Below are 15,864 nucleotides of genomic sequence, written 5' to 3' on the forward strand. Positions count from 1 at the left end.
TAATGCAGTTGAAAACACACCAAGCTGAACCTGGTACCTCGTGATATGATATTCCACATGAGATATACATAGAAATACTTAGGCCGCAGTGTTTTCCCAAACTCGGTCCTTGAGGCAAACTGTCAGTCAAGCAAGGATGTTAAAACCTGGTTGTTAGGGTGGGATGTAATTAATAGACCGGTGGCATGTAGTCCGACAACTAAAGCCCAACGGGGAACTTAAGATAGGAGTTGAAATACCGACGCCCATGTTAATTCCGATGCCGAAATACAGAAGGACGCCGGACCAATCGAGGTAAGTGCAGGCGTCTTAGTACTTAGCCGCGGGGGGGGGGGGGGGTTAGGTTTTGCAGGGGAGAGGTTAGGGTTAGGCACCCCCAGGGGGAAAGGTTAGGGTTAGGCACCCCCAGGGGGAGGTTAGGGCCAGGAACCCCCCCCCCGGGAGGGTTAGGGTGCGGTAAGGGGGAGTTAGGGTTCGGCCCCCCTGTGGGGAGGTTAGGGTTAGGCACTAGGGGTGGAGGTTAAGGTTAGGCACCACTAAGGGAGGGTTAGGGATAGGATAGTTACCTACCCTGTCGGGATCTTCTCCCTATTCAGCCGTCGGTATTTCATACCCATTCTGTTAGGGTACCTTGAGGACTGAGTTCAGGAAACACTGAATTAGGTGTATAAGGACCCCTATATACCCTGTCTAATGATAATAGGAAATTATTCTGTATGGAACTCTCACTGATTAGAGCCTGTGAACCACGCTTGCTGGGTACCTGTGAGAACGATGTAGGACAGATGATGGCGCGTTGATCATGACGGCCTCTGACCGGCTCTGCAGGAAGAAGAAAATAGAGTGTGGTCTGACTCTCGCTTTTCCATATTCTCTGGTAGTCACAGCAGGAGAAACCGCTGGCAGCTGTATATAGGAGTTACCTGTAAGGTGGAGGCCTCCTCTGCCCACCACTCCTCAAAGTCCTTCTGTAGTTTGACCTTCGCTTTCTCCAGGAGCAGCTGCAGGTGTTCGATCTCAGTCTTCAGACCTTTCAGGCGACTGAAGTGTACTTTATACCTATAGGATATGGGAAGAGTCAGAATAGTGGAGATAAAAGGCCTGATTCTGAGTGGCACGCAATGCCGACATTTGTGCAAATGGATGATGTTTTGCAACTGTGCATGCGTCTATGTAGCTAAAATGTCACAAAGCTTATGCATTCCAGTGTGTACGCAGGGAGGCGCAGTAGCAATTGAGATGCATGGTATCCAAAGTGTGTATGCAATGTATTGGGCGATCTTGGGCAGTTACTGGGAGGTGGCTACCCAGATGCACGGAGATGGTCCATCTTATGGTCGTGTTATGGTATTTTCGCGTGGGTGTCGCTGAACTGGTTGCAAGCTCAAGTACTTAATCGCTCACATTGGAAGCAAGTTTCGATGATGCGTCCGATGGTAGCGTCCAAACAACAAGTGGTATTTCACTGTCTAAAGATGCTCAGTCCTTGTGCGGTCAGACGCACAGCTGTACACCAGGGAAGGGCTTGTAGCAGTATGAGCATAAAGTCACGTACGCAAGACCGGCAAAAGACACAGACATGGATGCTGTAGCACTCGCATCATAATCAAGCCCAAGATGTCATAAGTAGCGGTATAGATGGGGCACCTACTATTGGTACAGCAGGTGTAATTCACAACTATTTGTTTCTCACAATGTAAGGAACACGCAATTCATGTTAGGCCGCTATGATACATGTAGTACATCAGCAATGTTATCCACATGCTGTGAGTTTATCTATCAGAAGCCCCATTAAAGGACACTGCAAATATATGAATGTCAGTTACTATAGTCTGCAATCAGCTAAGTATCAGAGAGTTTACAGTACAACTACAGTTGTGTCCTTATACATCTTTGGTGCAGTTGGGCAAAAAGCCCCTCTCAGCGCTTGCCAGGTCCTGTGAGACTCTGCTAGCGCCAGGCATCTTTTTCCCGAAAATGCATCTAGTCACAATACGATGCACCAGAAGACTGTGCCGATTAATTTCATAGGCGACACTTGTATATCTGTGTGCAACTTAAAGTGGGTACACATTAGACGATATTTCGCCTGATCCGACGGATGGGACCGACATATTGTCGAAATCGTTGGGCCATGAGCGCTCCTGTTTGGTCATCAGTCATATTGTCAGGTCGGCCCAATATGCAGCTCAATCTGACAATGCGACAGACGATCACATGCAGCGGGACGCAGCTGGTTCCAACATATCAGGCGGTCGGGCAGCGGATCGTGTAATGTGTAATGGCTGCCCGATATGTCACCCCGTCACCCGTGCAATCATCTGTCACATCGCTGGGTACACATATCGTCTAATGTGTACCCAGCTTTAGTCTCTGAATCTGAGTCTCTGAATATGTATACGAAGTGCTCTATATATATATATACACACATATATATATATATATATATATGCTAGCAGAGTGATACGGGACCTAGCGGCTCACTCACACCAGGCAAGTCGCACTGCGTGGCGTATTGAGGCTAGATGTATGAGGCCACATCTGTATATTACACTCTGTCTTTGTTTAGGGATGCTACCCATGACTATTACAAGAGGCCAATAAAAAAAAAAAACTAACGGATTTTTAAAAACTTAACTCCAATGACGTCTTGCATCAAGTAGTAGTATTATGTGAGACTGATAGAACCTATCCCTGAGCGAAGCAGGAAGAATCCAGGCAGAATAATCTGCACTGTGAGCCTTATACAGAGCTGGGAATAGATAAGATAGAGCCAGTAACTGTGCACCTTGGTAATACCGTGCTGCACTGCAGGTGGGGCAGATGTAACATGTGCAGAGAGAGTTAGATCTGAGAGGGCTGCGTCCAAACTGACATCTAAATTGCAGGGTAAAAATAAAGCTTTCCAGCATTTGTGGGCTACATGCAAAAGCAGCCAGTATTTACCGTGCTTGAAAAAGCTCACAACGTGGAGCGAAACTAGTGGACGAAAGGGTTACTATCGCTGGAATAGAGGAAGATACCCCACCCACTCAAGCCTGTCACTTTGCACCTTTGGTCATTGAAGTGAGCCCTGCAGACCGGACAAACACAAAGCCACAGAGGGATTGACCGGGCGCTAGCAGGCGGCCGCTGCATCATCTGTACCCTGTTCTCCCTGAAGTACGGACCTACTATACATCAGTGTGTCGGTACAGGACCGTGGTATTATTCCGAAGCTACAGCCGCAGAGGATTAACAGCTATATACTATTACCATCTGTGGCAACTAAGACCAGGGGCGGATTGGGCCGCCGGGAACTCGGAAGAATTCCCGCTGGGCCGGCTCCATCCTCCCTTTTCTGGCTTGCTGTCGGGCTGATATGATAGACTTTGCTGCGGGGCCGGCTGCCATGTGATCGGAGCTCAGCTCCAATCAGCAACATTCCCCGTTCGGGTTGCAGCAGCAGCTTCTGCGCATGTGCAGAAGCTCTCTATGAGGAGGTAAATGGCGAGGGGAAGCTACTGTGTATTCCCGGCCACATTGTGGAGCCTCCTCATGGCTCCGAGTGCAGCAAACAGCTCGGCCCCACCCCTCCCCTATCTTAGGGGCAGCACTCAGCACTTCAGCAACAGGGGAGGAGAAGGAGGTAAGAGACGACTTTAGACTGTCACTGGCAGTGATAAAAACTGATACCATCTCATTTAGATCAACCACTCATAAATGTACATGTAACTTGTACTTGTAATTTTTACCTTTAAACTGTATATTACAGTGTATATATATATATATATATATATATATATATATATCATCACAAAGCTAAATATATATATATATTCTCCCAATGTACATCTAACTTTACTGACTGTCACTGTATAGAGTATATGAGTCAGGTACATTGTGAAATTATATATACAGCATATATGTAGTTTTGCGATTTTTTTTTTTTTATATGTACAGTGCAACAGTATAAATTACATGTACATTGATGAGATGGAGTGAAGTATATATATATATATATATATATATATATATATATATACATATACACACATACATACACACATACACACACTATATTCACTGTTAGAAATATATATCTATAATATTTTTAATAGAAAGAGAGAGACATGGGGGATGGCGTTGGAGAGACGCAGGTCGGCTATTGATGGAGAGACGCAGGTAGGATAGCGCTGGAGAACGCAGGTAGGATAGCGCTGGAGAACGCAGGTAGGATAGCGCTGGAGAGACGCAGGTAGGATAGCGCTGGAGAGACGCAGGTAGGATAGCGCTGGAGAACGCAGGTAGGATAGCGCTGGAGAGACGCAGGTAGGATAGCGCTGGAGAGACGCAGGTAGGATAGCGCTGGAGAACGCAGGTAGGATAGCGCTGGAGAGACGCAGGTAGGATAGCGCTGGAGAGACGCAGGTAGAATAACTCTGGAGAGACGCAGGTAGGATAGCGCTGGAGAACGCAGGTAGGATAGCGCTGGAGAACGCAGGTAGGATAGCGCTGGAGAACGCAGGTAGGACAGTGCTGGAGAACGCAGGTAGGACAGCGCTGGAAAACGCAGGTAGGATAGCGCTGGAGAGTTGCAGAGAGGATAGAGCTGGAGAGACAGAGAGGATGAGGGTGTAGAGATGCAGAAGGGGATGAGGCTGGAGAGACAGAGGGAATGAGACTGGAGACTATTCATAACAGGTAGATTTAGAAGTATTTGGCAGAGTAATCTTTCTGAAGACACTTACCCTAAAGAAACTTATTACTGATACAAATGATACCAAATGGGCGCTAATGTGGTGGCCAATGCGTTTTATTTTTTTCTTGTGCAAGTTTTTCCTCTGCGCATGCGTTTGAGTTGCACCGCTTATGCTTCCCAATGGTGATTATACAGAGTTTCAGTAAAGATTCAGTCGTACAGTACACACAAGTGTATTAGAAATGTTTTGGGCATTCCTCGGTGGTTACATGTGTGGGCGTGTTATTGGAGTGACATGGGCGTGTTGCTGATAGTGATTGCATACAAAGACACTGACTTGGTCACATTGGACTGATGGTCTGCACCTAGCATAGGGCTGGTGCAAGTTTCAATGATGCAGCCAATGGTGGAATCTAAAGAGGCACAAAGCATGATTGCAGCGCCTGTAGACACTGTGCAACAGGGAAGGGCTTTGTAGCGGCATTAGCATAAAGTTGCAGACGCAACTGCAGCCAAGGAAGGCTACGACTGCATCGGTTTTCTATCCCAAACCGCCCCTGACTAAGGCCCTCATTCAGAGCCGCTTGCTAGCGGGAGTACGCTCGTTCCGAGCGATGTTTGCACATCTGCGCATGCGTACGGTTTTTAGTACGCATGCGCGAACCAGTCAGTGCGGCCGAAAATCGTTTGTACGCTATATAGCGAGTGCCTGCTATTTTGAGTGACAGAATGAGGCGTATGTGGGTGGTAACGGGAAGGTGCTTGAAAACGGGGGAGTGGAATTCGAACGCAGGTGTGCTTAAAGGTCAAAACGGGCGTTTTAAGGGAGTGCATAATTAATACAGCAGCGTCATTGACCACGTCACTTGTTTTTTTTTAACTCAGAACTGCTCGCAAAATAGCGGTTGAAAAAACCAACCACAAGAATAGCGAGCAGTTCATACGCTGTACGATGTACTCGATTAATCTAATAAATAGCGGACATGACGTATGGTGCGAGCGGCCAGGGGACGTTTTTATCAAATAAACGAGCGTATGTTTTGCTCGCTCGTTCAGACTTCGAGGTGTGAACAGATTGCAATTTGCGAACGGATCATTTGAATAGCCACCCCTTGTTTTTGAACGAATGAACGCAAATAGTGAGCGGCTCTGAATGAGGGCCTAAGACTGTACTATCTGCAGAAGGGTAAGGACACTGATACGGGCTGTGCAAGTATCTACATAGCACAAATCTCCAGTGGAGAGATATACATCCACTAAGAACTAAACATATGACTGTGGATATTGGACATTCTCTCATATATTCCAGCGTGAACATTCGTTTTTGATCAGCGTTACAACTGGGCGCTACAGAGCCAGCTTGTGTGTATTACATGTTTTTAGTGTTGTGAGTCAAGTAAAAGAGTATATGTATTGAATGTAATAAATTATGAAAAGTTATTTTTAAGAGAAGCCTTGTCCTTGGTACATTATTCAGACAGATGCTACCATATTGCAACAAGTGTTTTATTATGTATACATTCCTTACAAGCACAGTTCATTAATTTGTTAGTATTTACCCTGCATGCAAATATAATGTATGTATTTGCACCCCATGCAGTGCAACATGGTTTGTCCGTGTACACAGTTACTTGCTCTATCTTACTCTATTCCCAACTCTGAATCAGGCCCTGTATAAGCATAGAATTGGTATGAGGCATTTTCAGGTGGTTTCCTTAAACACTATTCATATGAGTAAATAGAATCTGGTAACCAGCGGAGGCCGTGTCTTTCCCCACGATCCCTTAGTGTCAGCGTACCTCTTCTTGTCCTCTTCCATTTCAGAGCGCAGCTCTTCCTCCGCTGGATCGTACTTGCTCAGTTCATCAGGCGAGCTGGAAACACCTAGAGGATGTTTGGAAAATGATAAAATACTTTGGCAGGGACATGGCTTAAATCTTGGCCTCTCGCTTACTAGCAGTATAATATAGTAATGTATCAGCACAGGGATTCCAGGGAGCGTAAAACCTCCTGGAGCAGAGACAAAGCAAAGTAAATAAAAAAAGCATTTGGGGTCATGTACGAACATATGACACATCCCAACGCACCTACCTCTGCGTCATGAACACACTTAGGACCTCATTCAGACCCGCTCGCTAGCGCTGTGCGCTTGCAACCGGGTCGATGTTTGCCCACTGGGCATGCGCACGACAGAGCCGGCTCCGTCGTGCGCATGCGCAAGACCAGGCTAGCGACGGGTGCTCCGTCGCTCCGGGTCTCGCACCAAAGGGGGCGAGCTGTCGATGGTGATTGACAGCTCGCCCCGTTTGGTAGGCGTGGCTGGGGGGGTGGCTTCACAAACGGAGGCGTTCACCAGTGACGTCAGTGGGAGAGCTTCCGGCTCTATTAAAGCCAGAAGCTCTCTGGGGCTTGCGGCCACAAGGGTCTCGTCGCAAGCCCGTCAAGACCATCACGACCATCAACCTGGCCGCACGCTATAGCTGTGGGTGGTTACCCACAGCTATGCGAGCGGCCAGGAGGCCGCTCCAAAAAAACAAAACGCCCTGATTCAGAGCGAGCGCTCTTTCAGAGCGTCCGGCTCTGAATCAGGCCCAAAGTTCAGGGAGAAAATACAAAAAGACAGCTCAGGGAGAGAGTACAGAGAGACAGCTTAGGGAGAATGTATTAGACAGCTCAATTAGTGTGAACAGAGGGCCTAATTCACCAGCGTACACAACTGCGATTACGCACGCAATCGGCTGATTGTTGCGTACAGCGCATATGTATGCATCTCAATGCACGTGTGCGAACTAGCCATTGCGATCGGGACTGCGATCGCAGTGACTACGCAGACCTACTGCAGAGTGATTGGCAGGAAGTGCAGTTTGTGGGTGGTAATGGGGGGTTGGTCGGGCGAACGCAGGCGTGCCAGTGTGTTTGAACGCCGTTGCAGGGGCATGCATAAATTATCCACTGCGAGGCCTGATAGCTTGCGTGGAAGTTAGCAATTTCTGAGTAAGGCCAGGGCTTGTGCAAGTGTGTGTGAGGCTGCGATGGCACTCGATTGTACCGATGGTTTTGCAGTCTTGCTAAACATTACGGATATGTGTAAGGTAAGGTGGGCGCCCTTATGTAGTGCTGCGTACGGCATTGCAATCGCAATGGATTAACATACTATCGCAGTTGAACTGCGTACATAATCGCTACTGCATTCGTAGTTGCGTTCCGTAGTGAATCAGGCCCAGAGAGACAGCTCAAATAGAGTGAACAGAGAACAGCTCAGTGAGAGAGTACAGAGAGACGTATGAGAGAGCTCAATGAGGGTGTACAGAGAGACAGCTCGGTCAGGGTACACAGTGATATGGTCAGTAATAGTAAAGGAATAATACAATTAAATGGTGCTGGAAAGGTCAGTTCTGTCATGAGCAAGAAGAGGTCATTATATTGTTCTTTATATTGTGTTCTGTTCCTAATTATTCTAGTTTACTATAAGCACCAGCATACCCAAAGGAATCCAGGACATGCTGAGATTAGTAGTGCACCATGTAAAATGTTTACACTCGGGGGTGTAGCCACTACATTGTGGGCCCCATAGCAACATTTTAAAGGGCCCCCAAAAATGTTGGAAGCAAAGCAAATAATATAAAACAAATACTGTCTTGTTTTGCATGTAGCCCACAAATGTTGGACAGCGGTATATTTATATATTTACACTGCAATTTATATTCAAGTTTGGACGCGTATCTCTCAGATCTAAATCTCCCAGCATATTTTACCCCCCCCTACCGGTTTTACCAAGGTGCAAAGTTACTTGTTCTTTTTTTTTTTTTTTTGCTCCACACTTAGGGTCTCATTCAAACCTGGTCGCAAGCGCTGAGCGCTCGCAACCAGGTCGATGTTGACCCACTGGGCATGCGCACGTCGGAGCCGACTCCGACGTGCATAAGCGCGAGACCCGGCTAGTGACGGGCGATCCGTTGCTACGGGTCTCGCACCAAAGGGGGCGAGCTGTCGATGTTGAATGACAGCTCGCCCCGTTTGAGAGGCGGGCAGGGGGGGCCGGCCAAACGGAGGCGTTCCCGACAGAACGCTTGCCGTTTGGGGGCGGCCCCACTGACATCAGCAATGATGTCAATGGGGAGCTTCCTGCTCGATCAGAGCAGGGAGCTCCCTGGGGCTTGCGGTTACCGAGACTCAACCTTAGGGTCTCGTCGCAAGCCCCGATGGTTACGATGGTCTTGACCATCGCGACCATCACCCTGGTCGGTCGCTAAGCTGTGGGTGGTAACCCACAGCTTAGCTAGCGACCAGGAGGCCGCACTTCACACCACAAGCGGCTGCCCTCATTCAGAGCGACCGCTTGCATCTTAAGACCGACTCTGAATGAGGGCCTTAGAATCAGCCTGAGTGTAAAGACAGGGAGGAGGGGGCGGGGACAGAGGGAGCCGCCTACTTGTGCACTGATGAGTCCCCCCTTTTTTGTTAGGCTTGAAAAATTGCTTAGTGGCCAATTCCTGGAACTTGGTAGCCAATAATATGACCAGGATACAGGGGAGCAAGGCCGTATAGATGGGCCCCTAGCTATGGCACCCCCAGCACCCACTATAACTACGCCCATGCTTATATTTACTGTATAATGTGTTTTGTGAAGTGTATCTGAGTGAAGCTGCCATTCTTCCTACGCCTCTAATTTACCCTGAAATGTCTTCAATCACCTCAGGATTGTGCAGTCACACTACAGCACAACATGATCATTCCGGGGTGCAGCAAAAGCAGCGATTGTCAGCCCAGCAACGCCATAGGGGAACGCAGCGATTGTCAGCCCAGCAAAGCCATAGGGGAACGCAGCGATTGTCAGCCCAGCAACGCCATAGGGGAACGCAGCGATTGCCAGCCCAGCAACGCCATAGGGGAACGCAGCGATTGTCAGCCCAGCAACGCCATAAAGGAAAGCAGCGATTGTCAGCCCAGCAACGCCATAGGGGAACGCAGCGATTGTCAGCCCAGCAACGCCATAGGGGAACGCAGCGATTGTCAGCTCAGCAACGCCATAGGGGAACGCAGCGATTGTCAGCCCAGCAACGCCATAGGGGAAAGCAGCGATTGTAAGCCCAGCAACGCCATAGGGGAACGCAGAAATTGTCAGCCCAGCAACGCCATAGGGGAACGCAGCGATTGTCAGCTCAGCAACGCCATAGGGGAACGCAGCGATTGTCAGCCCAGTAACGCCATAGGGGAACGCAGCGATTGTCAGCTCAGCAACGCCATAGGGGAACGCAGAGATTGTCAGCCCAGCAACGCCATAGGGGAAAGCAGCGATTGTCAGCCCAGCAACGCCATGAGATTCTGACCAAGACCTTCCCCTATATTGGTGAAATCTGTGATGCACCCTGATAAATCCCACAGACAACTGTTTCCTAATCTGTCATTAACTATAATGTAAATGAACACGTGTAATAACCGGAGTGACGCATCTAATAAACAGACTGTTCCTCGCTATGGTCGGGCTCTGATTGTGATCTTCATTCCACCTGACAAAATGTAACTGAGCGTGTGGTTAGATCTGAAGCGATGCCGGGTTAGGTCAGGAGCCAGAATCCCTCTCGGCTATACACACACACAGAGATTACACAATCAGAGGGACACAACGCAGCAATACACAAATACATCTTGTCGGATTATAGATTTATGCCAAAACTAAATATATTTTTCTTAGAAACTCAGTCTAAAAGCTCCGACTGGACAGAGAGAAGGAACGTTAGGTTATAAGGAAAACAAAAATAACAGCAACCAGGGAAAGAGAAAGACAAACAACAACTTTGTACTCCGTGCGCACTTTATCTCACCCGCTAATTCCGGCTAGGGATTGATGGTCCTTGTTTGCAGACAATCGATGCTTTTTGTGATGGTAGTGTTTTTACCATTCAACTGCGGCATTCCGATGTTTTTCACCATCAAATGGTATGGATTCCATGGTATTGTGATGGTTAACTTTTTCTCCCCCCCCCCCCCCTAAAGCTGCGCTGTTCCTGACTTCAGCTCTCAGCATCGGTCAACTTGTCAGAGGAATTGCTCCAGGCCCCGATTCTACCTCGTCATGCCCCCAGTCCCGTCCCCTGACAGCGGTGCTATAGGGCTATGGCGCATGCACAAGCACGGTCTTTTGCGCATATGCATATCAAATGAATACTTTTGATGCAATGGTTACTTACCATCGCATTGAAAGTTTTGATGGTGGAAGCCCAACAGTATATATGCAGATTCAATTATTTTTAGGTAAATTGTTTATTGAGGTTGGGATGGATGCTTTTCCATGTATCTAATATAGGATTTAAGGATGGTAGGTCTAACCTCCCATGAGGCTTAAGTCCTAGGGACATATCTACTTAATTTTCTGCTAAAACAAGTATCATACATAATAATATTTGACATGGGGAACGAGAAATAAAAGCTGAAAACTGAAGGGGTACAAGAACTTCAAAAGGTTAAGAGCCTCTGCATTACAGTAGAGTGTTCCAGTGGAATGCTCAGAATTATCAGGAGGAATACTCAGAATGTTCAGAGTGTTCAGGAGGAGAGCTCAGAGTGTTCAGGAGGAGAGCTCAGAGTGTTCAGGAGGAGAGCTCAGAGTGTTCAGGAGGAGAGCTCAGAGTGTTCAGGAGGAGAGCTCAGAGTGTTCAGGAGGAGAGCTCAGAGTGTTCAGGAGGAGAGCTCAGAGTGTTCAGGAGGAGAGCTCAGAGTGTTCAGGAGGAGAGCTCAGAGTGTTCAGGAGGGGGAAGCAATCGGGAAGCCGACTGCCTAAATACCGGCAGCCGGCTTCCCGACCGTCATATCCCGGCAAGGGTGAAATGCCGGGCGTCTGATGTAGACGCCCGCATTTCCCCGACGCTGGGAGACCGGCGCCCGGCATCCCAATCGTAGTGATGCCGGGCGCCGTGAGCGGACAGCCGCGCGGGGGGGGGAGGGTTAGGTTTAGGGCTCCCGGGTGGGACTTAGGGTTAGGCACCCCCCCTGAGAGTTAGGGTTAGGCTAGGAGGAGGGAGGGTTAGGCACCCCCGGGGGGGACTTAGGGTTAGGCACCCCCCGGGGGACTTAGGTTTAGGCAGCGGGGAAGGGGGTGGTTAGGGTTAGGCACTTAGAGGGGGGATTAGGGTTAGGCACTTGGGGGGTGGAAGTTAGGTTAGGCACCCCTAAGGAGGGTTAGGGTTAGGGGGGTTAGGTTAGTAGATACTCACCTATCCACGATCGGGATTTCCAGCGCTGTCGGGCTTCCGCTGCTCGGAACTCTGCTGATGTCGGCCACAGCTATGCGAGCAGCCAGGAGGCCGTTCTAAAAAAAGAAAAGACCGGCAATGATTCAGAGCGAGCGCTCTGTCAGAGCGTCCGGCTCTGAATCAGGGCCTGTGTCCAACTCAGAATCACTCTGAGCTCTCCACCTGAGCACTCTGAGCTCTCCTCCTGAGCACTCTGAGCTCTCCTCCTGAGCACTCTGAGCGACCATCGGGCTTGCGACGAGACCCTTGTGGTAGGGTCTCGTGGCCGCAAGCCCCAGAGAGCTTTCGGCTCAAACAGATTCGAAAGATCTCCCACTGACATCACTTGTGATGTCAGTGGTGCCGCCCCCAGACGGTAGGCGTTCTCATGGGAACGCCTCCGTCTGGGCAGCCATCCAAAGGGGACGTGCTGTCACTCAACATCGACAGCACACCCCCTTTGGTACGAGACCCGGAGTGACTGATTGCCCGTCGCTATTCGGGTCTCGCGCATGCGCACGACGGAGCCGGCTCCATCGTGCGCATGCGCTCTGGGCCACCATCGACCCAGTTGCGAGCGCTCAGCAAGTGCAACCGGGTCTGAATCAGGCCCACAGTCTTTTGCAGCAGTTGCGTCTTAGTCTTATGCTAATGTCGTGGGTGATTTTAAAAAAACTGAGATGCCCACTTGCAGTGTCGTGCGTTTTTAGATGCACCACTGAAACTTGCTTTCATATCAACTCAATGACTGCCATGATGAGAGTAAACGGGATACACTCTCCTCGCCGTATGACACTGCATACAGCACCTTCACGGCTTCATCGCTGTCATCTGGCAGGGAAGGAGAAGCACCAGGTTGGTATGAGTGCTATGCGTCTCGAGCAGGAAGAACGCAGCACTGAATGCTGCAGTGTGACAGGTTCAATGTTCATTAGAATGCTCAGTAAGGGTGCTGGGCCGGCACGCTACTAGAATATTCAGTAAGTAAAGGAATGCATCCAGAGCACTGCACAGACAGGCTTGGCAAGCTGATCATTAGTAATAATTGTATTGTAGAACATGGTAGGCACAGTATAAAGCAAGTCTGTCCCTCACACTTACCTAGGGCTGCCCTCTGCAATCTCTGCTGTTCTACTTTTGCTTTCAGGTGATCTTTATGGGGGAGAAACAGAGAAAGAATTCATTAAGAAAAATCTATACCTTGCTGGCTTTAACATCACTTCAATATGCTGCCTCTTACTAAACTTATTGCAACTGATTTTCCCGGAGCAGATACATTTCCTATATATTTATGATAATCATCACCTACACCATGCAACATTTTAAATCTTGCATCCATCCATCTTTAAACAATTCCAACAGGTACAATAATTGGAAAATGTGGCAAATTCAACGATAAATACGTTGTTACTGGAAAGAGTTGGCTACTGAACCGGTTTACCAGCTGTTTCCATAAACGTATCTTTCTGTCTCTAACTATTGCATTGTTCTCACAGTATTGTCAGTGCAGATCTGTAGTAAGACAAACACCCATTTCCCGCACATGCAGTAACAGACACACTCATTCATGGACGGTGGTAGTAAATTATTATTATAATTTATTTATATGGTGCCACAAGTGTTCTGCAGCGCCTTACAAAGTACATAGACAAATAGGTGACCAGTGACTTACAGAACAATACAATACAGGACAAGGATAATATATCTTGCTACAATAACAACCATAACACCCACATAAGCAGCAGAGCAAAGCAACCAAGTGTTAGGTGCCCTGGTGGGGAGTAAGAAGTAGATGATAGTTAAGTAGGGAGTAGCACAAGAGGGTAGAAGGCCCTGCTCATAGGAGCTTACATTCTAAAATAAAACAATGAGAAGTCACCTTGTGCGCTGTCAGAGTAGTAGCTGTCATGGGGAGAGAGAGTCGGGACAGGTCAAAGAAGGGAGCTGAAAGGAGCCAAGAGGATGATAAGGTGCAGTGAGAAGGAGATGGAGGGGTTGGGGCAATCTTTATGAAAGAGGACTTGGGACCCGGGGAGGGCGTGGAAGCTGAGCAGAGGGTGCAGGAGAGGAGATGTTGGTTGTAAAGCTGAAAAGAAGAGTTATGGTGGGTACACACTACACGATATGCTCCCTGAGCGATATCGTGTAGTGTTGTCCCCGGCAGGCTGTGCTCAATGTCGTTCATGACATTGAGCACAGCCGCTGAACGATATCATTAACGATATCGTTCAGCGCTGGGCTCTCTCCCCCATTCCCTGACATGCAGCAACCTGACGAGGTCGTCAGGTTGGCCTGCATGTCAGCCCGATGAACGATGATGACGAACGACCCGCGGGACCGCGCGTCGTCGTCATCGTTCATCTTTTTGGTGTTAAAAATGGACGATAAAGTGAACGACTGAACGATGACGATATCGTTATCGTTCAGTCGTCCACTTTATCGCCCAGTGTGTACGCACTATGTGAGAAGTTAGAATGTTGCAGGAGTTAGAGTGGAGGAGGTGGAATGACTGAGGCTGTGGATGTGGCAGGATGAACACTGTGACGGGCCAAAGGTGGCGGAGAGAAGTTGGGAGGCAGCAGTATTGTTAAAGTTGCTGAGGATGAGGGAGGTAGTGTCAGAGGACAGGAATTGGGGGGAGCCAGATGGCAAAGTTGTCAAGGAGGAGGAATGGGGAGCAGTAGATGAAAGTAACAAGATTTTGTCAAGAGAAGTCAGATATTTATGTTTACTGTATTCAAGTGCTCAGATAAATATACAAAAGTAATAACAATTATAACAATAAAACAATAACTTTTTTAAAAGGCTGAAAAATGTTATTTAGTGGAAGAATGTGGGGCCTTTTAAGGTTTTATAGGGGAAATACATTAACAAGCGCAGATTACACAATGTAAGGAAATAAATTATGTGATACATGAAATAAAGACAGTCCCAATTTCTATTGCTTTCCTAAGACGAGGATCAAACGAGCAGTACAGTATTTTAGGGGAGAATAAAGAAACTAGTCAAACGTATGAAGGGTTGGTAGAGATGTCATAGACGGCCATTCTATACGGTGGCATTATTGTGTACGCAGACATTCAGGAAATGTCGCACAAAGTATCTGTTCAAACAGACATAAAAAGGTGCCACCACACAATGCCCTAATGAATGGTTGTGGAGGAAAAGAAGTGCATGTGTGTAAAATAAAAGGCCCATCGATAAAGAATTGTATGTTTAGGACTATTTATTTCTTATACAAATACACAGGACCCTTTGAGTATTATAAAGTAATTATAGTGGAGTTTGGGCCTGATTCAGAGCCGGACGCTCTGACCAGAGTGCTGGCTCTGAATCAGGGCCGGCCTACCTAAAATTGGAGCGGCCTCTTGGACGCTCACATAGTTCTGGATTACCACCCACAGCTTATGCGAGCGTCCATGATTATGGTCGCGATGGTCAAGACCATCACGACCATCGGGCTTGCGACGAGACCCTTGCGGTAGGGTCTCGTTGCTGCAAGCCCTGGAGTGATTTTGGCTCTATCAGAGCCAAAATCACTCCCACTGACATCACTAGTGATGTCAGTGGGGCTGGACCCAGACGGAAGGCGTTCCCACGGGAACGCCTCCGTCTGGGCAGCCACGCCCCCGGCACGCCCACCAAAGGGGGCGTGCTGTCAATCACCATCGACAGCATGCCCCCTTTGGTGCGAGACCCCGAGCGACGGCTTCCCCGTCGCTCGCCGAGTCTCGCGCGTGCGCATGACGGAGCTCCCTCCGTCGTGCGCATGTGCACTTGGGCACCATCGACCCGCTTGCGAGCGTACAGCACTCGCGATCGGGTCTGAATGAGACCCTGTCTTCATTGTCACTAGTTCCGTATCAGATCATTAACAATCTATAAAGAAGCATTAATAGACAAGGGCTTCTTCTGGCAGAGTTCCTACTCGCTTCAGAGATAAGACACTTC

The 15,864-nt window shown here is 48.4% G+C and overlaps 1 protein-coding gene and 1 long non-coding RNA gene across 3 annotated transcripts in view; one reads left to right on the plus strand and one right to left on the minus strand.

Moving 5' to 3' along the window:
* KIF6 (kinesin family member 6) overlaps positions 1–15,864 on the minus strand; it is a 309,007-nt gene that overhangs the window by 25,083 nt on the left and 268,060 nt on the right. For both annotated transcript variants that reach the window (XM_088445329.1, XM_088445328.1), the window contains 4 exons: positions 13,015–13,065; positions 6,481–6,565; positions 924–1,059; positions 764–822 (listed from right to left, as the gene is read on the minus strand). In XM_088445329.1, the coding sequence (XP_088301455.1) occupies positions 764–822; positions 924–1,059; positions 6,481–6,565; positions 13,015–13,065 (331 nt within the window). The remainder of the gene's footprint in view (positions 1–763; positions 823–923; positions 1,060–6,480; positions 6,566–13,014; positions 13,066–15,864) is intronic.
* The window catches only part of LOC148507948 (uncharacterized), a 69,834-nt gene that overhangs the window by 8,259 nt on the left and 45,711 nt on the right, over positions 1–15,864 (plus strand). The gene's annotated exons all lie outside the window — the stretch shown is intronic.

Source organism: Taudactylus pleione, unplaced genomic scaffold (assembly GCF_031769625.1).
Source record: "Taudactylus pleione unplaced genomic scaffold, aTauple2 ptg000378l, whole genome shotgun sequence".
NCBI classification, from domain to species: Eukaryota; Metazoa; Chordata; class Amphibia; order Anura; family Myobatrachidae; genus Taudactylus; species Taudactylus pleione.